This window comes from Leptomonas pyrrhocoris, assembly GCF_001293395.1.
Source record: "Leptomonas pyrrhocoris isolate H10 chromosome Unknown, whole genome shotgun sequence".
NCBI classification, from domain to species: domain Eukaryota; phylum Euglenozoa; class Kinetoplastea; order Trypanosomatida; family Trypanosomatidae; genus Leptomonas; species Leptomonas pyrrhocoris.
Genome location: NW_015438359.1, coordinates 119,504 through 146,215, shown reverse-complemented (window position 1 = coordinate 146,215; position 26,712 = coordinate 119,504). Strand labels below are relative to the sequence as shown.

Sequence of the window (26,712 nt, the reverse complement as noted above, 5' to 3'; positions counted from 1 at the left end):
TCAGAAGTTTCAGTACTGGTCCTGTTGTCAATGCGTCGGTTTTGTTTGTGTTGTCGCTGTCCTTCAGTTGCGCTATTACGTTTCCAGATCGGTAGTCTGTTCTCTTTGACGAGATTCTGTCGACGTCGGTCTTCTTGGCGTGCTTCTCTGGTTGCTGTAGCGCTGTGCACCAGGCTGGCTCAGATGTCTGCAGTTTTGTCACACTCTCAGGGTGGCTCCCGCGTAAATCATGGCCACTACGGGTGTCGTTTTTAAGCGACTTTCTTCTGGATGCTGATACTGCTGCGCGCTTTCGATCGTGTTCATGAGCTCCATCTGAAACCGCGGGAACCCTTGTGGGTGTTTCATTCACTTTTCCGTGCTCGTCGACAGCCTTTAACCACCTTTTTGAAGTCTGCGATACACAGACCTCGAGTGCCCGTACTTTCCGCAAGCGTTGCAGTACCTTTCTTCACGTCACTGTGCTTCTCTCTGTCTGCGCGAAGCTTTTCAAGCTTCTTCAAGCGTGGATTCTTTGCAGGAAACGTTTGATAGGAAATGTGTCTGTGTTTAATGCTTTGTGGATTTGTAGCAATGAAAACAAAGAAAGAGTGAAAATGCTTTTTAAATATCCACACGCGTCTTATCTTCGGTTTTGATGGGTCTGACCGATGGCGGGCCTGGCAGATCTTTTGTGGTGGGAAAGGCTAGCTCGTGATTTGTGCGTCGTTATTTTTTGCCTCCCTCTGGGGGAGATCCTTGAGTGGTCCGGTCGGGTCTTGGGACCGCTGTGCCGAACCGGTGTGCCGTCGAGGGAAAACTTTGCCAGTCAAGGCACATACGTTGCGCTGGTGCACCGGGGGTGCGGGGAGGGGGGGGGGGTGGGCTCTGATCTTTGCGGCAGTTGGCGTCACGGCAGCGGGTCTTGTCAACGACGACCACTAAGTGTTGAAACTTGATGCTGCTTTAACGGTCTACCTGTTTTTTTTCTTTTTGCGGCGTCTTTGAATTTTTTGGCTGGAGTCAGAAATGTGGGCTTCCGCTGAAAATGTAAAAGCGGCTGATGAAAGTGTGGGGTGGGGTGCGAGATCTGCACGGGAGATGGGGAAAAGGTAAAAGCTCAAAAATTGTATTCCACTGCCCCAGGTGGTAACAAAGAAGGAAAAAGGATGGAGGAGCGAAGGGAGTGAGGGAGACTCACATGAAAAGCTCTCAGATCGCCGACCTTCCTGCCAAGCGCAAAGTGTTGTTGGATGCTTTGACCAGGCTAGGTATCGGTTGAGTTGGTGGCCAGTGTTTCGTTCAGAACTAGTTGCGTTTCTTTTCGTTGTATAATTGGACGGCTTGCACGAAATTCAAACCGTATGGGATGGAAACCAAATCTCGTTCCCCTAATTGCGATAATTCCAGTAGCGCTTTTGCTTGCGTCAAGGTGTGGTTTTGTCTCAGGTCCACTTTTGCTGATGAAGAGGGAAACATGAAATCGTTATTTTTAGTCAAGTTATACTCATCGGCTGCTGCCATTGAAAATGGAAGCTGCTGATTCAGCAGTATTAATTGACCGTTTACTTAAAGACTAGTTTATTTCTTTTGGCAATTCTGTACGTCATCCTGAAGCGTGCTAATGATTATTAATTCACCAGCTCTCTGACCTTTTTCCCCCCTCTGTTGCTTTCATTAAAAGTGCAGCTTTAGCAAAAGCGCTACAGTTCAGCAATCTACTCGAAGGTATGGCGGAACTCCAAAGCCAGGTGAAGTTGTGCATCAACAGCACAGATGACTTCTTGGCTTCTTCAGCAGAAGTCCAGGAACAAAACAGTGATAGTTTTGTTGGCAACACTTATCGCGTGTTTCTTGAGCGTACGTGGTATGAACTTCCCCTTCATAATGTAGACGGTTCTGCACTTGCAACAGTATCGTGCATGTCCTTGTGGGAGCTTTTAAACGAGTACACGAGCATTTGCAACCCATTAGAAGCATCCAAGAAAGCTTTTGCGGTTCAAGCGCTGACAGCAATGTATCCAAAGTCGAAAGATCGCCGCTACATGTTCCAGCAATTAAATTGTTGCGGAAATAATGCGCAAACGGCAGTGCCGTTGTATGTGCATATTCCGCTTGAGACTTCCATGCCCGCAATTCCAGAGAATGATGCCCACCGAGATTACGTTACTACCGTACAGGCAATTACGAAAATTGCCCGATTGGGAAGCTTCCGTGATGGGAAAGAAACATCCACTGTTTCTGCATTAATCCGAGGTTTTGTCACCGCAATACTGCCGAAGTGCACACTCGTTGATGCATCGAATCTGCAGTCTTCATCACAGAGTAATGGGATTTGTATTTGTTTGTGCGACTCGAGCAACGCGTGGAATTCCGGTGTTTATTTCCTTATGTCGTTGTGGAGCTCTTTATTTGTAGGAGAGTACCTTAATCTTGTGGAGTTCAAAGAGCTAGTTACATTTCTGCGTTCATCGCGTTGGTCGTCTCAAACTGTGAGGTTTGGCAGACAGAAGATGTCCTATTCAAAAATCCTTTCTCCGCTAACGGATATTAGCGCTTTGTGTGTTTCACTTAACCCACGCTCTCCGTCAGCGTCGGTGGACACAGTTCCACTCATCGATCCCCGAATTGTTCAACTATTATGTGGTAAGGGATACAAAACTTTTTCGAGCCAGGCAGATACATTAACAAACACCAGTGTACAACATTATATAACTGAGATTAATTCTTCTTTGGTAGAAAAAACGGCTGAACATGTAAAAGAACAGCTTAACGAGACTATACCCAATGAAATCGATTTATTGGGATTTAGTTCGACGTGTCGCGATTTTGATCAACTTGCATATCTCTGTCGCGATCTCCTTTTCTTGCCGTCGATAGAGTGCTTGACATCAAGAAAAAAACTACAAGCACGGCGTCGCGACTTACTGTTTAATCGAAAACGAGGACGGAGAGAGAACGATTTGGACGGACCATGCTTTATTCCTGTCAATGCTGGTCTTTCTCACGTCATGGAAAAGAAGAGCTCTGGGTCGCAAGTCGCTTTAGAGCGTCTGTGCAGTAAATGGAAGAAAGAGTAAACGATATATTCGGGATGTGCTGGCACTTTGCGTTATTGAGACTGGAGAGGGTGCGTTGACAGTAGTTTTCCTGATAGCGTTGATGCAACTGAACACCGGATGGAAGAAAAACTGCTCAAAAGACTGCAAAAAGGAAAGCTGATGACTGAAAGTGTTTTGTAAGACAAAAAAGATGCTATGATCGTAAAGCATCTGCATGAAGGCAAAAGTTCAAGTTACCTAATTAATCGTCTTTTAGTCTGAGATCGAAGTATTTCACTACTCCTGGCTAGGAAAAATAGAAAAGTGAGTACTTCTCTCTCTCTATGTTGTCCAGAACCATACCCGATTACCTTTTCCTGAAAATGATACATATATATATTTTAAATACTCCAATCTTTTTAAATCTCTTGTTCTTTCCCCAAAACAACACGAACGATGACACCAACAACGATCTACTGAAGAAAAGCACTTTTCCTACAGAGTTCAGTCAAAGCCTTATTTTTTTTTTTCCTGTCCGATCCAGAAGTTTCATCTGTATAATTATTTTTTCTCCGTGAGATTTGAAAAGCCGCTGCTTGCAATTTTAACGTATCGAATTGTTTCCCGCCCTCAAAAACAAAGATGCCACCCAAGCAGCTCAATCCTCTGCTCTCACCCGAGCAAAAGAAGGCTGCAAGCCGGAGCTACCTGCCGGTGCCAAAGAAGTGCGTCGTCACTGGTGGTACCGGATTCGTGGGAACGCGCTTGGTGGAAATGCTGGTGGAACGCGGTGCCGAGAAGGTGGTTTGCTTTGACATTGTTCCCAAAGAGAAGGCCATCGGTGTCTGGGATCATCCGGCCATTGAGTACATGGTCGGCGATATTGCCTCGTACGAAGACGTCTCCAGGGCCATTAAGGGAAGTGACTGCGTGTGGCATCTTGCTGCTGCTGTGGGTCCGTTTCATCCTCATGACCTGTATCGCCGAGTAAACCACGGAGGTACAGTGAACGTTATTCGCGCATGCAAGGAGCACGGGGTGAAGAAGATGATTTTCAGCTCGTCGCCATCGACCCGCTTCAAGGGAAGCCTTTTTCACAGTCCGAACGTGGATGGCCTCACCGAGGATGAGATGCCGAAGCTCCCGTTAGAGCACTACATGCAGATGTACGCCCAAACGAAGGCCGAGGGCGAAATGGCGATGCGCGAGGCTGTGGACGAGAACTTCTGGTCCATAGCGGTTGCCCCTCATCAGGTGTACGGGCCGCGTGATAACCTATTCTTGCCTAACATGCTGGAGGCTGCGGGCACCGGCAAGCTGCGTGTTTTTGGCAAAGGTGACAACCGCATTTGTTTCACACACGTGGACAACTACTGCCACGGTCTCATCATCGCCGAGAAGCAGTTGTCCAAGGATTCACCATACCTGGGTCGGTTTTACATTGTCACGGACGGCGATACACACCCAGAACCTGCTGCGTACTGCGTATTCTGGAAGGAGCTGGATAAAGCCGTTGTGGCGATGGGGTTCGGTTCTATTATGAACAGAGTGCATTATCCATTCTGGTTTCTGTACATGGCAGCACTCGTCGCAGAGTTGGCGGGCTTCATCATGAAGACAACATTCAAGCTGAATGTTTTCAATGTTTTCGTGCTGACCATGAACCGTTGGTTCCGTATTGACGCGGCAGAGCATGATCTAGAGTTCCAGCCCATTATTCCTTTTGTGGAAGGCTGGGCGGACACAATTGACTGGTTCAAGAAGAATTGGCTCCCCAAGTTCAACAATCAGGACCACTCTTCGATGGCAGGTATTTCGTCTGGATCTCAGCAGAAGATCAATATCCAGGCTCACAAGGACAAGTAATGCCGGCGCGTCGACGCTTCTTTCTCTCATCGCTGATACTTTCGTTTCCGGCTGATGTACGGTTTAAAAGTAGATCATTGACGCATCTTTAATTCTTGTTCCTTATTCATGGCAACACGCGTTTTTAATAAAAAACTGTGTTTTCTTACTGAATAGCTATCAGGGAAGACGGCGTTAAAGAAAGTCTTTTTTCTTTTTCATCAGTTGTGCTTCTCAGTTTTTCTCTCTTTGGTCAGCGGCGACAAAACAAAAGTTAACTTCTTTTTCTAAGTACTTTCTTTGTAAAAAAAGAAAGAAAGAAAGACTACAACTGCGCTTGCATTCAAACAGAATTATGTCACGTACACTATACATGTTGACGGAGAAAACAGCTAAAAAAAAAGAAAAGTTTTTTCTATAACTATTATCGCTTTGTCGTAGTCATCTGAAAACCTAAAAGAGATTAATTGCCAGGAGAAAATATTAAAATAACAAAGAGTGTCTATGGTGTTGAGCTCATTTTTCGAGAATCAATTAACCGCGACCTCTTTTTTGTCACGAAAGAGTTCATAGACAGGTAAGGATAAAGAGTTTTTTTTTAAGACGACTCTTTCTGCCAAGAATGATTCTTCCAAAAAAGGTCTGACTTTTAATTCAATTTCAGTCGTAGAAAGCCGCTTCCTGGCCTGAACGAACAGATATCGTTGTTTCACTGTTGGATTCTTTTGCTCTCTCGATTTCTTTCATTTCTCCCCTGGACCCTTCGCTTCAAGCAAAGTATCAGTGGCACAACACGGTGATTGTATTTGTCTGGAAGCGACGCTGTAAAAAGATATATATGCTTTCTGCCGTTGTTTTAGACCCAAGCTGCGACTAGAAAGCCGTGATTTGTAGCGGGCGGTAACGGAAAATGACGGCGTTGTTTCCGTGGGTGCCGACGTCCAATCTGGGGTACCGTTTTTCCCGTCAAGCTGTCAACAAATGGTACCCTCAGCTGCGGAATTTGTATCCTCTCCCCATGTTGGATGGCCCGTTGCCAGCCGCAAAACCCGAGACAACAGTGCTGCATGGCGAATTGCAGAAACCGGACCCGTTTTGCTACATGGAGGACCTCTTTGACCGTGACACGCAACAGTACATCAAAAAGGAAATGCAGCATTTCGCTCTGATTGACAGTAAGTTTGATTTTAAACATTCAAAAGGTCGTTTATGGGCCGAACTGGACGCCAAGGTCGTGGTCAGTAGCCGTGATGGCGGCTACGATAAAGGAGAGGAGCGAATCGATGATTACGTGTACTTTACGCGTGTTGTCCCAGGACACGACCCTGACGCCGTCGGATTTTATCGCAAACGTTTTGGTGAGGTTGATCTACTTGCCGAGGAGCTCATCAACCCTGTCTTTCTGCAGCAACATTTCGGGTACAAGGACTGCTCTGTTGGTGTTTGCCGCGTTTCCGAGGACGGCAAGTATCTTGCGTACACGCTTTCGGTCGAGGGAGGCGATCGCTTTTTGTGTCACATTCGCAGCATCGACAACGCTAGTCTGTTCCACGTAATCCGCGGCAACAATATCGTGAGCATCGAATTCGGGTCCGGTAATCAGTTTTTCTACACGGAGTCGAATGAGCTGAATCGCCCGCATCGTGTCATGATGCAGGAGATACGGCCCGGCATTCTGGAGCCGCCAGTTGAGATTTACCGTGACGACGACGAGCAGTTTTTTGTTGATGTTCGAAAGACGAAGGACAACAAGTTTCTCACCATCACATCTGACTCCAAGGTCAAGGGGAACGCGTTAGTTATGCCGGCATCCTACCCTATTATTCCCACTCCTCTCAAGTCCTTCTTTAAAGACGGCAAGCCGATTGAGATTGTCGGAAAAACGGGATGGAACTGGCTGGAACACTACCGTGGCCACTTCGTCATGGTGACATCTAACAAAGGACCCAACTTTCGTGTTGTGTACATCCGTGACGAGGTAGCGCTTGCGTACGGCAAAGAGGCAGAATGGAAGGAGTTGGTGCCACATCGCGACGATGTGCAGATCACAGATGTGGACCTCTTCAATGATCGCATCATCCTCTTTGAGTCTCATTGCGAATTTGAGCGCATTCAGCAAGTTCGCGTGATCAAATGTGACGACGGACTTGACGCAGCTGCGCAGTCACCGCGGAGTAACGACGTGGTTCTGCACTTCCCGCCGTTGTCATCTGTCACGCCAGGCCTCAACAAGAATTTTGCGCAAGAGTCGATGAATTTCGTCTACAGCAGCCTGATCCAGCCGCCACGCGACTGCGTTTTCAACTTCAGCTCGAGCATCACCGCAGAGCAGGCGAAACTGTGCGCGCCGGAGGCGCTCTTTACGCAGCGGCAGGCGGAGCAGTTCACTCCGTGGGACTACATGTGGCCGTACAGCATGTATCGGGACGTCTGCGTGTCCGAGGACGGGACGGAGATTCCGATCACCATCTGCCAGCGTCGCGATGCCTTTGTGCAGGAGGCGACCGACTTTGAGGCGCAGCCCAACACTCCAAAACACTGCCTCATCTACGTTTACGGGTCGTATGGCGAAGTTCCATCGATGCATTTTCAGCTGGCACCGTACATGTGGATGCTGCGACGGCGGTGGACCGTTGCGTTTGCGCACGTCCGCGGTGGTGGCGAGCTGCCGAACTGGGCGGAGATGGGCAAGGGGAAGAACAAGCTCAAGTCGATTCAGGATTTCGTTGCGTGCTGCGAGCACATGGTTGACGCGGGATACACCAAGCCCGAGTTGATGGTAGCGGGGGGTACGAGCGCGGGTTGTGTCCCGATCGCGGCGGCCATGAACATGCGAGGCTGCGGGCTTTTCGGCAACGTGCTGCTGCGGTCACCTTTTCTCGACGTCATCAACACCATGTTGGACCCCGAGCTCCCACTCTCGCTTGCCGAGCGCGATGACTGGGGGGACCCGCTGAACAACAAGCCTGATCTAGACCTACTAAAGCAGTATGACCCTTACTACAACATCAACGACCGTGTCACGTACCCGGGGATGATGATTTCTGCGTGCCTGGACGACGACCGAGTGCCGGCGTGGAATGCGCTCAAGTACGTCGCGAAGCTGCGGCAGCAGCGGGCGCGAAAAGACGTCGACCCGGTGGCGCGGCCTTTAGTCCTGCGTGTGCGGAGGAGCGGCGGGCACCACTTCTGGGACGACACGGAGAACATCTGCGAGGAGATTGCGTTTTTGTGTGCTCAGCTAGACCTTGAGGGCCCTGGCAAAATGCTCAATGACATGGATGTCATGACGCACATGCACAACCTCACCACTACCGGCGCGATGGATCACGATGATCAGCAAAAGGTGTTTCTGAAGTGGGACAACTGGGAGCGGGAGCGCATCGATTACCACGTCAAGCTGAACTCCTTCAACTGGGAGCCGAATTTCCGCAAGATGAAGGCGGAGAAAGAGCCCTTCTTCTGGGTTCCGACCGATTCGGAGCTGGATCAGAAGAAGGTGGACGAGATGTTCCGCACAAAGGAGCGGGACGCCCGGGAGAGCACAACGTCTGGCGCCAAGACGGGAAGCCACGGCAAGGCGAGTGGCCGGAACATCTACCAAGAGGAGCGGAAACGTTAAGATTCGTAAGAAAGCGGAGTTGTTACAAAGTAAAGATCTACTCCGTGTGCTTTCTTCTGTTTTCTTGTTTCATGTTTTTCTCTCTCCATCTGGAGTGTGCATGATGTGGGCTCTCAGCGTTCTTTGTGGTTTCTGCAACTTTAGCGGATTTGCTCATCACATATACTCTTCCAGTAGCCGCCACGAAATCCAAGTACAAGAAATTGAATCATATTCTCTCTTTGCCCTCGTCGATCGTTTTTTCTTTCTTTTCGGCCTTGATTCGAAAAGGAATGTCTTTTCACTTAGTTTTCAGCTTCATATCATTACTGATGGGAAAAGAAAATCTGGTATTCTGCACACATCTGCGGATCAACTTTCGCGTTCACCGCTCCCTTTACTCCTCTCGAAAACTTTTTTCCTTCTTTTGCCTTTCGCTCTTGTTTTCCTCATTTGGCTGATGACCGGCCCCAACGCCATCTCGGCTTATATATTGTTTTCCTATTCCTTCCGGTTGAACTTGTAAATTGTATGCTGGATTTTTCCTTCTTCTTTCCTCTTCAAGCTGTGCACCCACACGCACTGCGAGTGTGCATCAACACCAGCGCACACACGCACACAGGTGTGGCCTCCCTTTTTCCTAGAGCACAGCGCAATACTCTCAGCTGTGTTCTCATTTTGAAGGTGCGTTGCACCGCCTGCCTCTTTTAGAAAGGACGTCTCCCCGCGTTGGATTGAAGAGAGGCCGCAACTTAATCTGTGCCCTCTTTTCTGTATGCATACCCTTTTTTTGTTTGTGGTTATCAAACGCGTCCCTTTTCAATCTCCATCAAACTCATTGAAAGGGCCATAAAGGTGTACATTCCGATATCGCCCTGCTCGTTAGACGGTTGCTCTTTTTTCTTCCTCTTTTGAAGTGAGCTTTAGAATTTAGATTTTCCTCCGTGTCTTGTTTTCTGACGGTGTTTTCTTGGTGTTCTGCTTCAGTACTTTTACCCACCTCTTAGATCTTACAACCGTTACGGCGTCATGGCTTCCTGGTCGGTGCTGGTAACCCTTCACAATTTGGTCAACATCCCGCTCTCCGCCTGTGAAAATGGTCCGCGCACCTTCGCAGTGGAGGCGCACATGCTGCACCGCGCATCCGCCTACTCCGCTCCCGTAGCAGCGGCCATCTTCACCACCGACGACGTGGCCTGCACTACACCGAACCTTTTCGAGGTGCGTCTGGACGAGGTGGCCGGGAACACCAGCGGGAACGGGGGCGGTCCCAAGGTGTGGCGATGCGCATTGCCGCAGATGGAGGCGGTGGTGATGGTGAAGGAGATTGTTGGCGGGTTTACAGCGCCGTACCGACCACGTGCGCGCGAGGACGATGGCACGTTCACCGCGGATGGCACCCGCATCGTCGGGAGCTCGGCCCCGGTCGCGCTCAACGTGAAGGACATCGTCGAAGTGGACAAGCTCACCACCCGCGTGGTGGGGACCGAGATGGGTCAGGTGGGCGTGTCGTTTGCCGTGGACCCCGGCGACAAAACTGGGTACCGTCACCGACTCGAAAACTTTTTGCGCGTCTACAACCCTCAAGGGCTACGTCTTGTCCCGAATGTGGTCGAGGTCGTGACAGAGCTAGACACCTTCACGAAGCTTTATAGACGGTACAAGATTCGCAACTACGATGAGCGACTCACCGCGTTCTTCAACGTGTACGGCGCACAGTTCCGGAAGGAAATACCGTCGCTGCTTCGGCAATGGGAGGGCAGAGAGGAGGAGCTGCTGCGCAACTTGATTCTGGACAACGGCCCGGAGCTGTCGACGGTGGAGCCGCACCAGCGACTCACCGCGTACCTCGCTGCGCACCAACTGGATCGCAAACACCCAGGTGTGCAGGCGATTCTTGCCGAGCACGCCGATGCGCCGGACGTGAGTGGTCTCTTTGCCGCCCTTACCGAGCGCTACGGTCCCGAGCCAGACCCGCGCACCTATTTATTTATCCCGCCTCGGTATACGCCTGTGTCGGCCCAACTGACTAATGCCGGCCCGTCTACGAGCCTTGAGGCTTCTTCGTGGGCGGCCCGGCCACTTCTCACGCAGCACGCCTCGCCGAACCAGAGCACCTCGACGCGGCGGACACGCAACTCCGATGCAGGTTTGCCGCAGCGCAGCCCCCCTACCCCCGCCGGTGGCGGTCAGCAGCTTCTGTCGGTTCCCTTGTCACCAACGCCGAAGCCGGCAGCGGCGGCGCCGGTAGAAACCGCGCGGATGCTGAGCAAATCGCCAAGTTTCAGAGTCGATGGGGACGACGGGAAACTGCCAAAAGAAGCAGCGCCACGAAACGCTACTCGCCAGGGCAAGGAGATACGTATCATCACACCGCAGGATCAGCTTGTGGTGACGGACGGCGACGTTGGTCGTGACGAGCGGAGCAGCGCTGCCACTCGCCGCGGCGCGTCCTTGTGGCGCAAGATGTGCTCAATGATGCAGACCCGGCACCGCGAGTCGACCCCGTGGCGGGAGTACCAGCTTTTCTTTATGAACCAAGACGAGTTCACCGCCGTGGTGCGTGCGTTGCACATGTTTAACGATGACGGCGGCGGTGAGGTGCAGGACTTAGTAGACGAGTGGCAGCGTCGCATTGACAGCGTGTTGAGAGTGGAGACGCTTTCTCCCAATGACGCCTACTACGGTGCGGCAGTGCAGGAGACGTCCAGCTTAACGCATCTGCTGCCGCTGCACATCCAGGTCCTCTCACTGACCTCTCTCTTTCATAAGGAGCAGTATACCGGCTTCTCTACCTATGTTGAGGAGAAGGCAAAGACGGCCAAGACGGAACGCCTCGTGCTCGTCGGTGACGCACGGAAGCTCATGGAAGTTGCACGCTACGGCTTTCACGCCTCCGTCGACGTTGCGGGTGGCACACACACGACCCAGCAGTCCTCGTCGAAAGAGAGCAACGCCACGCAAGCCGAGTCCCCTATCGCCTTTTTTCGCGAGCCCTTTCGGCAGTGCGCCGACAAGATCACGTGTGGCGTCTTGATCTGCGAAGTAGCGGTGGGAAGCACCTACGCCTGCCCTTCCACGGCGCACACCCCACGAGACCCGTCGGCGGACTTCCTCGCCTCATACGACAGCTGCGCATACGAAGATGAGGCGAAAGGGCCTGCGCTGGCCGTGTACAGACGCCAACAGGTCTTTCCTCGTTTGCTGCTGCAGTGCGTGGTGGATCCACACCTGCAGCCATGCCCTGCGCATCCAGACAAGGCGGTGGAGTATTACGTGATGGACAGCCACGCTTTTGCGTGCAGTCGGTGCGTTGTCTTGGGGGCCTACAAGGGGAAGGAGGTTGTCCCTCTTGACGACGCCGCTGTTCTCGCGCGAGGTGGTTTGGCGGAGATCGAGCGGACAACGCACGCGCTAAAAGAGAGCCTGCTGGCCTACGCGAACCAACTTCGTGGTGAGGAGAGCAGCATGCCCACGGCACCGCGGCGCGTCGAGGCCGAGCGGGAGATTGACCGCCTGCAGAGGGAGACCGAGGAGCGCATCCGGAGCATTCGGTGGCAGGTGCAGCTCGAGGACGAGGCCCAGCTGTCCCGCATACGGGCCGACCGCACAGAGGTGGAGGCGACGCTACAGACGGCGGAGCAGCTCGCGTCGCGACTAGAGGCAGCCATGCACCTGAGCACGCCGGTGGGAACGGTCAATGCACTGCAGCACATCCAGCAAGAGAACGAGGTGGAAGCGCTCCTGGAACGTGTGCGGACTCGCGTCCCTGCCGCCCCGCTGGAGCGTGTCCTGCCGCTGGACGGTCCTTCAGGTCCGTCGCCGGGCCCTGCCGCTACCGCGACGGCGCGCACCGTTGCAGGACTGAACGAAAGCCGGCTGCCGACACATCCGGAGAGCCGGCGGGAGCTGCGAGGAGCGTCGCGACAGCTCCATCGCAGCCCGGTCCCGCCGCGCGGGTCATCCACACAACGCAAAGGTGTCGCAAGCAGCGGTGACCTGTACTCGCAGTACCTCGCGTTAGCGGGAGGGGCGGCAAACGCGAGCGCGACGACTGCCGGTAATTCAGTGGGTGAAACTCCGTCCCGTCTGCAGGCTCCGAGCCTTCAGAAGAGCGAGGTCGCGTCTCTGCGCCGCCCGGACCCGGCGCCGCGCACTTCGGCGGAGGTCAGCGACAGCGAGGATAAGGAGGGACTGCCTTCGGCAAAGGAGGCCCTAACGCAGGGCTGGGCGTTGCTGCGTCGCGGTGATGTGGCGGGGGCGCAGCGCGTGTGGGACTCTGTGTGTCGCGCGCACGGCACGAACGACGTGATGGGGACAAAGGCGCACGCTTACATTGCCGAGGCGATCCACAAGGACTATGCCGCAGCGGCGCAGTGGTACGCGCGATCGCTGCAGCTTGACCCGCAGGACCGCATGACGGCCTACAACTACGGTGTGCTGCTCGAGGCCTTGCTTGATCAGCCGCAGGAAGCGCTCCGAATGTATGACAGAGCCGCATCGCTTGGTGATGGCGTGGCAGCCACCCGTGCCCGCGAAGTGCGCTCTGCCATGGCGGCCTCTAGCAAACCTTCGCGCCGTTGAAGTATCTTTCCTTCTTTCTCTTTTCTTTGGCTTCACGTCTAGCTTTTCCTGAAACTTATTCTCTTTCTTGTGTACCACTACTACTACGCTCCGTATAGTATCGGCGTTTTACTCCCCCCAAAACTATCCCACAAAAATAAAAACGGAGGTGCTTCGTTCCACCGCAGCTGAAGCTCTATTTTTTGTTTAACAACGCGCGCGCCTGAGGCAAAAAAGACTTGTATTTTGGCGTCGGATCATCAAGCAAACTCCACCACAGTGCGGTTTGTTGCCGTGGGGTGCCATGCACAATGCCTCCTTTCTTGGTGCAGCCGCCACACCAACCGGGCTGCACATTCTGACGCTTCTGTAGCGATCCCACTTAATCTAATCCTGTCTCACCGTGCTCTGTTACTTTTTTGTTGTCTTTTGTTAAGACTATTTCTTCGCGCAAATTCTTTTGCCGGTCCAGACGCTTGTCTTTATAGCTGGCGCTTTTTTTGCGAGAACACGACGCTGTGCGACTCAACCTCCCCAACACGCTGTACGGCTTCTGACCCTCGGCGCTGGCCCTGCTCAACGCATTGTCTTTTCCGGAAAGCTGTGCTTACGGAGCCACAAGCACAGCACACAACGTACACAGAGCACGATCACCAGTGCACATTGCATTCGTTGTTTCTTTACACACACACACACAAACGCACACACCTGACCAGCTTCATAGATAACATTTTTTTCTCTGCTTTTTGACTTCCGTTTTCTCAAAAAAAAAAGCTGCACCTTTTTTTCCCTTGGAAGCAGCAAGTAGATTTCTTTAGAAAAAGAGCGAGAACACTCTTCTCGTGTCAATAATGGCGGATGCTTTGCTTGCAACGGTCAGGCGGTACGAACTCCGTAGCGGCCACTACGCGGGCGATGTCGAGGAAGAGGAGAGGGAGGAGAGCGGATCGGCTACATCGGAGGAGTCGTACATCTCGGAGGGAGAAGGCGCGCCTGACCTCGTCGTCGAAGCAAGCCCATTCCAAGGCGACGGCTCCGACGGGCGCATGACCAAGGAAGACGTGGACGCTTCCTTCTTCAGCGATTACGAGGCAGAAGCGCGCTCAAAAGCCATTGCCATAGCACCTCTCACCCCACCGCCACCGCCACCGCCACCGCCACTTAAAAAGAGTTCGCTTGCAAAGCGCACCAACGGTGGCACCGATCCACTGCCGCATGGCGAGAAGAGAGAAGTGGAGGAGGAGGAGCTGCACGACGGGGACGCCTTTTATGATGCAGAGTACGCATCCAGCTTGGGGGAACAGAAGAAGAGGAGGGGGTCCTCGCCGTCACCGACGCCGGAGGCTGCCGTCCAATGGAAGCAAGGCAAGGTCCTCACTACTTCCTCTGCTCACCACAACGGCCGTGCGAACTCGTGGCTGGATCCGCTGCGTTCGCTGTCGTCACCGCCGCTGGACGTTGACGTCGACCACGACCAGTTCGGGCGGTTGTTGTTGCGTGCACCGCATGGGCTCTCCGACTCTCCGCGGCGCGGCTCTGACTCATCCCCTTCTGCACCACGCAGCAACACGCCGCGGTCGTATGTTGGCGCCCCGCCCGCCGCGGTGCGAGAGGGGACCGCCGCCCCGTCGCCACCTTTCCACCCTATTTCTTCGGTGGATCTCCCTGATCAGCCCAGTTTTGTGTGGGGCTCGCACGACTCGCCGAGGAACGCGCCGGTGGACGTGGTGAAGGCGCTGTCGTCCACTGCGACGGCGCAACACGGAGGCGGCGCTCCAGCAAGCAAAGGCAGCCGGGCCCCGCTTCCCTCACCACCACCACCACCACTTCAGGGACACCAGGCAAACCGTCGAGCTGCGTCTACAGCCGACACGCAGACGGCGGTGGTCGCCTCTACCCCACCGCACAAACCTCCTACAGCTGCCGTTTCATGGACCGACGTGCCGACCTCAGCGGAGACGGTTGTGCGCGCGCTGGTGCCCGGTCTGCACCCCCTCCCAACAGCCGTTGTCACGGACGGCTCCACGGGGCAGAAACGCGTGGTGCGAGAGCGTGCCCCGCGAGGGGTGCCGCTATTGCTGCAGTGCACCGAGCACGCCGACACCCCCACGCGCACCATCGTGATTCCCTCCGCCGCTGAGGAGAAGGCCAGCGTTGGTGGCGACGAGGATGAAGAGACGGTGAGTGCGGGACCGCACACCAGCGCGTACCGCGAGACGAGTGGGATGTCAGACCTCATTTCCTCCGCCTCTCGCGAGAGCCCCGTCAGGTCGGCCAAAAAGAGTGTCCGAAAGGATCTGATGCGGCACACCCCCGAGAGGGCGGTGGACTGCCGTCGCCGCTCGGGGCGATCTAAAAGCCCGCGCGTCTCCTTCGTGGACCACCTTCCAAGTGGTGCCGACGCCGCATCCACGCCTCCACAACACGATCTGCCTCCTTCGTTGCATCGCTTGTCTCCTTCGTCGGCCTCGTCGACGGACACCGAAGCGGATGCTTTTGCACCGCCGGAGTTGGTGGATTTCAGCGTGCTCACCGAAGCAATGGGGCACAGTACCCAGGAGGATTCAGTGGTCTTGTGCGGCTTCTCTGTTGAGTCGCTTCCCATGTCTGCGGGAGTTGTGCGCGCGGACGAAGAGAGTCACCCCTCTCGTCCCTGCGCACGTGCTGCACAACAGCCGCGTCTAGCTCATCCGCCGACGGCATCGCGTAGGACCCTTCGCACCACCGACGCACCCCACGCAGATGCGTCCTCCATCGTTCAACCCCCACGTGAGGCGTACGCCTCGTATGCAGCTCCCCATTCGAGAAATCAGCCGGAGGCGGGGCAGGCAAATCCGTACGCGTTACAGCGACCGACACCGGCGCTGGTGCATGGAAGTGCGCGGCACGATGACCGCAGGCTCCCCTGGCCTTCACGTGAGCTGGAATACCCGCCTCCAGCTGCGGAGCCAATCGCCGCCCCGGCCACGGTGCGCACTACAAAAGAGCCTTTGAAGGTCGTCGACATTTATCACACGGTCGATTCGGTGGAGGAAGCGGTTGTGGGAGAGAGTGCGGATTACGAGTACACCACATCATATGCTGGACCATACAACGCGATGCATTCGAATCCCACTGATGACACGCTTGGTGCAATGCAGACGGCGGCTACCCCCACCTCCGAGAACAGGTATGACCCGCTACAGCACCGACGTCAACAACGGGAAGCGGTGCGCCAGCTGCTTGCTCGACAGACGGACCCGCAGCGCCACTCAACATCTCGCGCTCAGTCCGACGACGACACTGAAATAGAAGGGGACACAGCTCCTCAACAGCTCTCTTCCGCTGCTTACGTGCTCCAGCAAGAGCGACTTCGCGAGCAGCGGATGGCAGCGGAGACGGAGCGACTGCGGCTCGGGCTAGCGCTGGACGTGTGTCAGGCCGTGCGTCCTTACGGCCGCGACCTCCTCCTGATGTTTCTGCTACTCGTGGAGGAGTCGAACGCGTCGCTGCGCCGGCACCGGCAGAGCTCAAAAACTCTCAAGGGCAGCTCTGACGCGTTTGCAGATACCGCACCGTGGACAGAGAGCCGTGTCCGCTACGAGATGTGTGCGGAGGCGGTGAACTGTGTGCTGGCGCGGCACGGCGTGCGTTCCGTCCGAGCCACACGAGAGTTGTGCCGTCGTGTGGTGACCTGGTGCGGTCGCAATCTGCAAGGTTCATCCAGGTCTTTTGAGGCGTCTTCAGCTTCAATGGACGAGACCCTGGTAGAGTACACCGCCTTTGTTTCGTGTGTGATGGAGTTCGCAGCGCAGTACCGCAGCAACGCCTCGTAGCATCATCTGTGTGAGAACAGCGGCGTTTTGCAAAACTCTCCTTTTCCTGCTTTCGTACTTGCGAATCCCCTAAGCCATAAGCGACTCATATCTGCGGTTCTGTGAAAAGGTGAGAGGAGGAGAAGCTGCGGATACACTCACGAGATTTTTGATCTGGCAGCAATGCGACTGCTGACCGGGCATTTACAAAGCAGCAACAACCCTTTAGAGCACTTGAATGCAGCCGCTAACCCTTGCAGACTTGTGGGGGCAAAAACGCATTTGCATTCTGCTGGGAGTGGCGGGCGTGCTGCGCCTGTGAGCGAAGCGAAGCCGTCCCAAACCCGCCGCACCAACCCCGCCCGAACCTACCGCAATCAAGATCAACGCCAGCGTGGATGTTTACTTCCTGACAACTATCTCTCTCACCCTCTCTCTTACTCTCACTCCTTCTTGAATTCTAACATAACTCTTCTGACTTAATGTCATTAAATACTGACGATGAAGGTGCCCTTTTTTTTCTGTTGGCGTCCTCACATCCCGCCTAACCCGAAACCGCTCTCCCTTTCTCTCCCGTTCTCTCACCTCCTTCTATCCTTCACTTCTCACCGCACAGAGAAACAACACACACACAGAAACCAAGAAAGACAAGCGCAACGCATCTCTTTGTTTCTCCGCATCCGCGTTAACACTCCTCTTCTCGGACGCAAAAAATGGCGGCCAATATCGGAGATGATCGTGAGAAGGAGAACGACTTCAACAGTCGTCTCCGCGTCGATCTCACGAACATCGATGTGGTGGACAGCGCCAACCAGATGCCCTACGAGCAGGGCGTGGCCTCTGACGACGAGGAGCATTACGTCCACCCAGATGCACGCGCGCTCTTTGCGAAGGTGCCGTGGACGGAGAAACTCCCCATCTTCAGCACGTGCTGCCAAGGGTACGGCCCCAAGTGCACCATCGCGTTGGGCTGCGTGTACTTCCTCTCCAAGGGCATCGCTAACAATCTGATCACCTACGCCCGCTACGCCATGTTTGTGGGCCGCTTCGGTACCTCGGGCATGCGCTACCAGCGCCTGGTCAGCATTACGAAGATGGGTTGGTCGATCAAGGCTTTCGCGGCCATGCTGTCCGACTCCCTCGCCGTCTTTGGCTACACGAAGCGGTGGTATTGCGCTGCGTCGTGTGTGATCGGCGCGGCCCTCACGGTGGGGTACGGCTGTCTGCCGCAGAAGCCGTCCAGCGCCGACATCGCCGCCGGTTTCGTCTTCCTCACGGGCTTCTTCATGGCAAACGTGGATATCCTCTCCGAAGGTCACTACAGCCGTCTCATGCGCCGCCACCCGCGGTGCGGTCCGGCGCTCGTTAGCTGGGTCTGGTGGTTCATCCTGGGCGCCACGATCGTCGCCGCGGTGATCCAGGGACCCCTCTCAGATAAGGCGATTCCGCAGGTGGGCCTCTACGTGGCAGGCGTAACGCAGCTGATCACGACAACCTTCTTTGTGCTGAACTGGTACGGCGAGCGCAGGAACCGGGTCGAGCGACTGGAGGATGTGCAGGGCGCGAAGGAGGAGCTGAAGCGTGCGCTACTGCAGGGGCGTGAGGCGGCCGCCGCTGCTGCGTCGTCACCTGCGACTGGCAGCGGTCCGTCAGCGGAGCCGGAGACGGACTTCGACCCGAAGAAGCCTACGGTGGAGGACCCTGTGGGGTATTACAGCAACACCGGCGATCTACAGGACAGCCTGGCCGTGGACACGCTGCGCGACAACCAGCTGGTGAACGAGGAGGAAGAGGGCGATGGAGATCTGGGCATCATACGCTGCTGCGGAGGACTGCTGGATGTGAACAAGGAGGTGATCAAGCGCAACTGGCGTCTGCTGATCTACAGCAGCGTGATGGTCTGCTCCTTGGTGACCATGACGTGCATGACGATCCTGGGCACCAAATGGCAGCTGCTGTACACGTGTATCGCGGTGGTGGTGGCGTGCGCCATGAGTGCCTTCTGGGCTCTTCCGCTGCTCATCGCCAAGGTGAACATTTATTTCTTCTGCTACGCCCTCCTCTACCTGCAGCTGCCCGGTGCGCTGGACAGCTTCTACATGGCGAAGGAGACGTGTCTGCCCAACGGCCCGCACTTCTCGTACACCTTCTACAACACTATCAGTGCGGTGATCGGCAACGTTGCCGGCATTGCCGCCGTCTCCGCGTTCCCGTACATCTTTTCGAAGCACAGCATCCGCTTCACGCTGATGTTCACCTACTTCATTCAGGTGATCGCCTCCGTGTTTGACATCGTCATCGTGAAGCGCTGGAACATGGATATCGGCATCCCCGACCACGCCATGTACCTCTTCGGTGATGCCGTGGTGTACGAAGTGAGCTACTACCTGGCTTACATGCCGACGGTTGTGCTGCTCTCCCGCGTCTGCCCGCGTGGGTCGGAGAGTATGGTGTACGCGGTGGTGGCCGGCTTTGGTAACTTGGGCAATTCGCTCTCCAGCACGGTGGGGTCGCTGCTGATGGAGTTCGTTTGGCCCATCACCACGTCCGCCCCGTGCGACTTCTCGAATGTGCCGATGCTGCTGCTGGTCGGTCACATTCTGCTGCCCATGCTCATTGTACCGCTCAGCTTTGTGCTGGTCCCCGCCGCGCGCATCTGCGACGACATCGACGTCACCGGCCAGGTTATCCGCAAGGAGGCGAAGAAGATTCAACGCTGCCAGTCCAACGAAGCGGCCGAGCCTGCAAACGAGTCCCGCCAGTAGGTAAGGCAAATGGTGAGGTTTTCTTTTCTCCTTTTGTTTTCCTTCTCGTACGCTGCGGCAGTTTTCCGAGCTTGCAGCCTGGTGTTTCCACACACACACACGCGCCAAACCCGTATGGACGTAAAAAAGAGAGAGCGGCACATTCTCTGCTTGACACGGAAAGGAAAGATGAAAAGAAAAAATAACCTGGGGCGGCTAAACAAAAGGAAGAAGGATGTAGCAGACGATCATTCGTGACAGTGGCGGCAAAATACTCTAAACAACCATTGAATTCGGAGACTGGTTTTTTATTTATTTATTAACTGGCCGTCTTCCTTTTGATTTTCTATAATTAAAGCAAATGGCTATTCGTGTACTTGATTGAACCCACTCATAGGCCGATGATGGTCGAGTAAACCTCCTCTACTTACTTTCACAGTATATATATTTGGTCTGTTGTATTCAGCGGACACATTTTTTTTTTAATCTTTGACGACGGAGTCCGCGAGTGAGACTATACATACATATATAATATTTCTTTCTTTCTTGAATCCGTTTTTTTTTGTTTTCGCTACGCTCGTTTATCTTTTTCCCCCTCCTTTCTTTCATTTTTATGTTGTCATTTCGCTCTTTTCCCTCCACAGCTAAGACGTCCACTGTTGTACCATTTACCACGCACGCCACTTTAAAGTTTTTCTCCTTTTCCTTTTTCCCTGTTTTTTTTTGTTGTTTGCTGGTGTTATTGTTATTGTTGGCGACCTAAGTATGCCGCGAGAACGCACTCTCGCGCAGACATCACTCTCTTTCCCCCACACAACAACAAAAGAGCTCTTCTAGAAAGAGAATAAGTCCTGCAAGGTAACACCAGTGCTCCGACAAGGAGTTTCCTTTTATTTTGTGAAGCAGCAACGAAAATGTAACGATACTTCGTAGCTGATTTTGATTTCTCCGTCAGTGAACTGTTCTTCATTGACACGAGTGCACCTCGCCACACAAAAAGGCTGAGGCTTAAAAAGAAATGTTTTATTATTATTATTATTATTATCTTCTTCAGAAAAAGCCTCACACGAGGTCGTTGGTGCACGATCAGATGTGGAAATGGTGTAAAGGAGTTGTGCCTTTTTTTTTCTGCTGCCCACCAGAATTGTTTTGTGGTTGTCTCTGCTGTCATGCTCTTCCCACGTTTCATCGTTTGAGCCGTCTTGTGTTTTTTTGTTTGTCGTCTTCCTTTTGCCGTTTCTTTACTGCGGATCATTCGAAATGGATCTCGTGTACTTGTGATCGTCCTTTCCCTTCAACGCAGTTTAGTGCAAGGCTGCGTAGGGAGTATGGAGAGCGATGTTCACCTCCGTGCAATTGCGTTTTTCTTTCTTTCTTTATCTTCGAAAAATTTCTCTCTGTGTTTTTTATTTTTCATGAAAGAGAAATGGGAAAAGGTCACCGACAGCAATGAGGACCACACATATAACTGCTTCTCTTGAGGATACTAATAAAAGAAAAGAGTACCTGTGAAGGTTCTCTCTGATGGTCAACTTAATTATGCCGGTGCGCGAAACAGCTCTTCTTCTTGTCTTTTTCGTGTACTGCCACCGCGCTGCTGAAGGCTGTGTTTGTGGTGGCTGGTGATGGAAGGGTGTGAGGAAAAGGCCACGTTCTCGTTGCAGGCGTCGCGTGTGGTTGTCTGTAGGACCCGGTAACAGTTCCATATAGTACAAGAATGGCAACAAGGAATTTAAAAAAAGATGGGCTTACAAGAGATGGAAAGGTCCAAACAGACAGCAACTCTGATCTGGTTGTGTAAGCGCGCAGCGCGTGGCGAGAGGTACAGTAATGGCGTGATTCGGGTATCTGTCCAGTTTTCTGTATCGTGCGTCAAAAGTTTATGGTTTGCACTTCAATTTCAGAGAACAAGTGCCCCTCGTCGTCAGTGCTGTATTTCGTAAAGATCTGCCCTTTTTTCCGATTTCCGAAAGCAAATTTTTTTTGCACTTGCTGACCCAGGTGACTCTCTCCTTTCAAGTTTTTGTTTCCTTCTCTCCTTTTCAGTAATCTACGGTGTACAGTTGTTGTGTAAACTCTCTTTTTGATTTGCTGGTATATGTTGGCTTTGTTTTTTCTTGTTTCGTGTTCAGTGCCTCCGTAGTGGCGTTAAGCCCCCCTCTAAATGAGAAGAACGAAAACGAAAAGGATTATCGCTGTGGATACGGGGAATAAGGTGTGTACGAAGTGAGCAGCAAGTCGAAGTACGCAGAAACCCGCCCCCTCCCCCTCCCCCGCCCCCCACAAACAAAGAAAAGATTCTCAAAGTCCTTGAACTGTTTCTCCGCTTTTCCATCCTCATATTTTTTTTGCCCTTTTTTCCAACAAACAATTCTCTCGCTTGTGTAGCGGCTGTTTGCCTGCAGTATCAGAAGAAGGATTTGTTCGGGTCACGCCGTATCGCCACCTCACCTCTGCACTCACCGGCCAAAGTTCGTCACACACACACACACGCGCAAACAAACAAACGATGGTTCTTCACATTTACCACGCCGCTGTCGGCGAGAAGGAGTTCCAGTTCTCTACCGAGATCAACAAACTCACGCCGGAGTTGTACGAGACGGACGTCCACAAAGCCATTGAGGAGGTCAGCTCCACCATTCTCGAGCAACTCGCCGGGGCGGACGCGATGTGCTGCACATGCAAGACCGCCCCCGCCACTCGACTCATCCACCACACAATGCTCTTTGCAGAGGCGTTCCCTCCGCGCGTGGAGGACCTGCCCCAGCCGGTGTGCAGCTCCGAAAACTGCGCGGCGGTGGCGACGGCGAGTTACATGATGGACATGGAGGACGCGACGACGGCGCAGGGGCTGCCGAGCCCGAATGGGTGCTTCCGCTGCCATCGCGGGGCCAACGCGGTGTTAATGGCAGCCCCGTTGCTGCGCTGCAGTCGCTGCAAGGTTGCTAAGTACTGCACGGCGGAGTGCCAGAAGGCGGATTGGAAGGTGCATAAGCAGCTGTGCACATGTGGGAAGTAGCACGTTCGAAAAGAGGTGCGCTGACGTCGGCGGAGACGTGCCCTTTTTTTTGTTTGGTGTGTGTGTGTGCGTGTGTGGGCCAACCTGTGGTACGTGTGTTCGCTCCTCTGGCAGCTGTGCCGAGGTGGCGACACGGGAACATGGACGCGGCCAAGACGCGCTTAGGTCTTGTGGCGCACATGGTCAACCACACAAGCTGCATGCATCTGCTCTGGAAGAATAGGTTACGGCTCCTTAGACGCATTACGCCGGGTAAGGATTTTCCTTCTTCCTATCACAAGCCTTTTTTTTCTTCCAATGTTGCTTTTCTCTTTCGCTTAACGTAACCGGATTCTGTCAAGCCGATCACCGTGTCAGCACCGTAAAACGAAGGAACAGGGACCGTGGTTTGTGCAAGGCACTTTTCATGGAAGCGCTCATTATCCGTTGTCTCCATCAATAAGATGAAGAGGCAAAGGAGGCGAGGTAATCGTCGTAGGTTCTCTCTTTCATAGTTACACCGTAAAGACTGGCCCCGCAAGCAACCTTTCTGTCTTGCATCGACTCCTCAAAGGAGGTGCAAGAAGACGGAGAAGTCGTGCGGCTTTTTTTCCCTTGTTTTCTGTGAAACATTTTGGGGAGTGTCTCGCCCCATCGTCCGAACAAACCAAAACTGCATTTCCCCTTCATCTCAACTCTTCTTTTATTGCTCTTAGAAATAACGAGAGGTGAGGAAGCGTTACGCACGTCGTTTTCTGTTTTTCTTTTTCTTTTGGTCTCTCTTCTGGAACACAGAGGCAGCATTCAACAGTAAATGGTCGTTGACGCTGCCGCCGTCTTTCTTCGGTCCTCACAGTATCTACACTCTTCACTTTTAGCAGGCGCACTACGTGTACTTCGCCTTCGATTTCACTACACGGTGACTGTCGTCTCTCGCCGACCCGTCAAACGCACTGCGCCACCGTCGTTGACCTCCGCGCCTTTTCTCTCCCTTCGAAATCAGCGCCTCCCGCCACCATTTTTACCAACAGACGTGGGCATTCCGCACGGCAGCAGCACCAGCAGCACCAGCAGCAGCGGCAGCGCAGCGCGCTTTGGGGGTTTTCGACCTACGCAGGTTTTATTAGCAAGGCGACGTGCACCTTCGCGTGACACACGACCAAAATCGAGGGAAGCCTCTCCAAGGCAACTTGCCTCTACAAACAAATCCGCAACGTCGGAGATTTGCGAGGATCTCAACTTCTGTCGTTGCATTTTGCAAGCTGCAGAAGCGACGCCGTCATCGTCGTGCATCACAGCAGAAGCACCACGCGCGTTGGACACGGAAGGCACCTCCTCGTCGGCGTCGCTGATGAAGGCTTCTTTCTATGCCGTGGCGATAGGCAAGCAGCGAGGCATCTACTCGACCTGGGACCAATGCTCCGAGCAGGTAAAGGGGTTCAGTGGAGCTATATACAAAAGCTTTCGCACCTTGGCAGAAGCGCGAGCTTTTCTCGACGCACACCCAGCACCCAGCAGCTCCCACGATGATAGCGGAGGCGAGGCTTCCGCCTCCGTTATCGAAACGCCGCGCTCTGAACCGCCGGTGAAGCCGCAACGTTTGCGTGGTGTCTGCGAGGAAGCCGCTGCCTCTCCGCCATCGACGCGACGCGCAAGAATCGAGACGGCAATGCCGCGTTCCACGTACGAGGGAGACAGTCCTTTATCTTCCTCCCATCACCAGGTCGTCTACGTGGACGGGGCGTGCAGTCACAACGGGACCCCCCGCGCACGTGCCGGCTACGGCGGCTACTTTGGCAGCTCCCACGACGCCCGCAACTTCGCCCTCCCCGTGCCCGCCACCGAGGCGCAGACGAACAACCGGGGTGAGATGCGGGCGGTGATCCACTGCATCGTGCAGGGCTTCGTCGATGCCGGCGCGCCAAAAGAGGCGCTGGACGTCTCCCACTGTGTCACGCCGGACTGGCGCGTGTCGGAGCTGGCGCGGCCGCTGCGTCGCCTCGTTATCCACACGGACAGCCGCTACGTCATTGATGGACTGACGCGCTACTCCGTAAAGTGGATGGCGAACGGCTTCAAGCTCGCCACGAAGGAGCCGGTGCTGAATCAGGACCTGTGGAAGCAGCTGATTCGGTTACGAGATGCCTACAACACCTGCTACGCACAGCAGCAACACGCGATCGAGTCGAGCCACCCGTACGCCTTCACACGCGAGTCGCTGACCTCCCCCCCGAAGAGGTTCCACACGCACAACACCTGCAACGACGAAACGGAAGGGATTGAGCTGCGCCACGTGAAGGGACACTCGAAGGACTACGGAAACGAGATGGCGGACATGCTGGCGGTGAGGGGGTCACGAATGCACGACAGCTGGAGGTAAGGAGGCAGGAGAACCATTTTCCCATTTCCTGTATTATTTTTTGTGGTGCAGTATCCTCCTCCCCCCCCCCTCCCTAACGCGCCGTGAAGGAAAGAGAAGGTGCGGGACGCACCTCTCCTCCCCTTTCCCCCTTTCTCTGGAACTCACACAAGCAAAGAAGTAAAGAAGGTTTTCGTTTTTGGCTGGACTGATTCTTTTGAGGCCGCTCCGATACAGCTTGTGTGCTGGAGCTTCTCAGAGGGGAAAAAGAAATCCAAAATACGTGGGATGCCGATTCCAATTCCCCTCAACTTGCACCTTCACCTTCACACCCACACGCAGCCTTTTCTATCGCATCGGCTTCGCTTCTTTCCCTCCCTCTTCTTCTCACCTCTTCACACGAACACGCGTCTTCGTCAACAGCGCACCGACGTCCATTGACAAGAGAAAAGCAAGTCAAACACAGGAAGGACCCTCACCAGCATGGATTGCGCGTGCACGTCAACGTAATGCCCGCCTGCCGTGCAAAATGTTCAGCCCCGGCTGGTGTAAGACGGAGAGCGGCGTCGCCGGCGGCCCCGCGACTTCCCGGTACTTTGATCCTTCTCCTAGCGTCGCTGCTCCTGGCAGCAACTTGTGTGTCCGCCTCGTCGAAGCACGCCGATCCATCCTTTCTCTCCTCCACCGTTGGCGGCGGTGGAGGGGCGTACACGCTCTTCCCCATCACGGGGTGCGGCGAGTGCACCGTGAACCTGTCCCAGCGGTGGTGCCCTTCCACCATGCGGTGCTACCCGGCTGGCAACTGCACCTGCGACGGACCGACGCCGTGCATTGACCTGCGCACGTGCTTCTACGGCAGCCGCCCAAGCTGCCGGGAGTGCGTGGACAGCGGCGGTGTGTACTGCGCTGGCGGAGTTTCCGCGTTCACCCCGCACGGTAAGGTCGGTGCGCAGGAGGTCCGCTGTTATCCTCCGGAGAGTCTTCCCTCCCCGTTGTCTATCACCCCGGACGAGTTGAAGCGTCAGCCACCGCTTGCAGTGCGTGATGCGAGCCTTCACACGTCGCTTCCTACGTGTGGGGCCTCCACCTGTCGGGGCGGTGAATGTGCCCATGTAGCAGCGGATTGCCCGGCTGTGGTGTCCGACCCGCTGACTCGGAGTTACGAAGTCATCTGCGTGGTCGCGGTGCTTTTCCTTTCTGGTCTTGTTATGCGCAACATTTGTCGACTCCTGATTTGATGCCGTGCGAGGAGTGCTATCGGCTGCTGAGCGTTGGAGAACGCTGCCTTTTTTTTTTTAGAGTATCGTACACATGCACACTCAGAGGTTGGACTTGTCCGTTCTAGCCTCCCTTGAGATACCAATGAAAGGAAAATGCCAGTGCGGAAAGGAGCAATCGAACCTGCCGTTGTTATTTCTTCTTGAGCGCGTGGGAGTGGTGGCTACTGTCTTCTGCGAATGCAAGACACCGGGGTCGCGCCAAGGAAACCTTCTCTTTACTCGTTCATTGCGGCAAGGGGGTCACGCGGCACAGGCGGTCAGGGGTGCTCTAATTCTCCTTTGACGATAAGGCGTCGTCCATGAGGGTGACTACGTTTGCAGTGTTGAGTGACAACGTAGTATGAGAGGCGGTGCAGCGGACAAGGCGTCTCACAAGAACCACCGCGAAGACCAGAGGAGCAGAAAAGCCGCTGTTCTACCCTCTTCACTGTCTCTTCCTCCACCTCTTTCCTGTCTTCCTTGGTTGCATTCGTTGTGGTGCTGCCAAATCGCGAGTACCGCCTTTCTA

At 54.2% G+C, this 26,712-nt stretch overlaps 9 protein-coding genes across 11 annotated transcripts; all 9 read left to right on the top strand.

Annotated features, from left to right (window-relative positions):
- Window positions 1-1,662: 1,662 nt before the first annotated feature.
- ABB37_01895 (hypothetical protein) lies at window positions 1,663-3,059 on the top strand (the record flags this gene model as incomplete). The annotated part of the gene is made up of 1 exon (XM_015798585.1): window positions 1,663-3,059. The coding sequence occupies exon 1, from the start codon at window positions 1,710-1,712 to the stop codon at window positions 3,057-3,059; it is 1,350 nt and encodes a 449-aa protein (XP_015662063.1). The 5' UTR covers window positions 1,663-1,709.
- Window positions 3,060-3,662: 603 nt separating this feature from the next.
- On the top strand, window positions 3,663-4,886 carry ABB37_01894 (putative mitochondrial NAD(p)-dependent steroid dehydrogenase-like protein; the record flags this gene model as incomplete). Its single annotated transcript, XM_015798584.1, has 1 exon — window positions 3,663-4,886. The coding sequence occupies one exon, from the start codon at window positions 3,663-3,665 to the stop codon at window positions 4,884-4,886; it is 1,224 nt and encodes a 407-aa protein (XP_015662062.1).
- A 751-nt stretch (window positions 4,887-5,637) lies between these two features.
- ABB37_01893 (oligopeptidase B-like proteinserine peptidase clan SC family S9A-like protein) lies at window positions 5,638-8,487 on the top strand (the record flags this gene model as incomplete). Of its 3 annotated transcripts, none has more annotated exons than XM_015798583.1 (1): window positions 5,638-8,487. In XM_015798583.1, the coding sequence occupies exon 1, from the start codon at window positions 5,776-5,778 to the stop codon at window positions 8,485-8,487; it is 2,712 nt and encodes a 903-aa protein (XP_015662061.1). In that variant the 5' UTR covers window positions 5,638-5,775. The 3 variants fall into 3 exon arrangements, with proteins under 3 accessions (XP_015662061.1, XP_015662060.1, XP_015662059.1); XM_015798582.1 differs by having other exon boundaries at window positions 5,649-8,487; XM_015798581.1 differs by having other exon boundaries at window positions 5,682-8,487.
- Window positions 8,488-9,030: 543 nt separating this feature from the next.
- On the top strand, window positions 9,031-13,050 carry ABB37_01892 (hypothetical protein; the record flags this gene model as incomplete). The annotated part of the gene is made up of 1 exon (XM_015798580.1): window positions 9,031-13,050. Exon 1 carries the CDS (start codon window positions 9,496-9,498, stop codon window positions 13,048-13,050), a length of 3,555 nt encoding a protein of 1,184 aa, XP_015662058.1. The 5' UTR covers window positions 9,031-9,495.
- A 415-nt stretch (window positions 13,051-13,465) lies between these two features.
- ABB37_01891 (hypothetical protein) lies at window positions 13,466-16,844 on the top strand (the record flags this gene model as incomplete). The annotated part of the gene is made up of 1 exon (XM_015798579.1): window positions 13,466-16,844. Exon 1 carries the CDS (start codon window positions 13,881-13,883, stop codon window positions 16,842-16,844), a length of 2,964 nt encoding a protein of 987 aa, XP_015662057.1. The 5' UTR covers window positions 13,466-13,880.
- Window positions 16,845-17,329: 485 nt separating this feature from the next.
- On the top strand, window positions 17,330-19,588 carry ABB37_01890 (putative folate/biopterin transporter; the record flags this gene model as incomplete). Its single annotated transcript, XM_015798578.1, has 1 exon — window positions 17,330-19,588. Exon 1 carries the CDS (start codon window positions 17,537-17,539, stop codon window positions 19,586-19,588), a length of 2,052 nt encoding a protein of 683 aa, XP_015662056.1. The 5' UTR covers window positions 17,330-17,536.
- Window positions 19,589-21,954: 2,366 nt separating this feature from the next.
- On the top strand, window positions 21,955-22,586 carry ABB37_01889 (MYND finger domain-like protein; the record flags this gene model as incomplete). Its single annotated transcript, XM_015798577.1, has 1 exon — window positions 21,955-22,586. Exon 1 carries the CDS (start codon window positions 22,077-22,079, stop codon window positions 22,584-22,586), a length of 510 nt encoding a protein of 169 aa, XP_015662055.1. The 5' UTR covers window positions 21,955-22,076.
- Window positions 22,587-23,280: 694 nt separating this feature from the next.
- On the top strand, window positions 23,281-24,945 carry ABB37_01888 (putative ribonuclease H1; the record flags this gene model as incomplete). Its single annotated transcript, XM_015798576.1, has 1 exon — window positions 23,281-24,945. The coding sequence occupies exon 1, from the start codon at window positions 24,235-24,237 to the stop codon at window positions 24,943-24,945; it is 711 nt and encodes a 236-aa protein (XP_015662054.1). The 5' UTR covers window positions 23,281-24,234.
- A 401-nt stretch (window positions 24,946-25,346) lies between these two features.
- ABB37_01887 (hypothetical protein) lies at window positions 25,347-26,162 on the top strand (the record flags this gene model as incomplete). The annotated part of the gene is made up of 1 exon (XM_015798575.1): window positions 25,347-26,162. The coding sequence occupies exon 1, from the start codon at window positions 25,434-25,436 to the stop codon at window positions 26,160-26,162; it is 729 nt and encodes a 242-aa protein (XP_015662053.1). The 5' UTR covers window positions 25,347-25,433.
- Window positions 26,163-26,712: the final 550 nt, after the last annotated feature.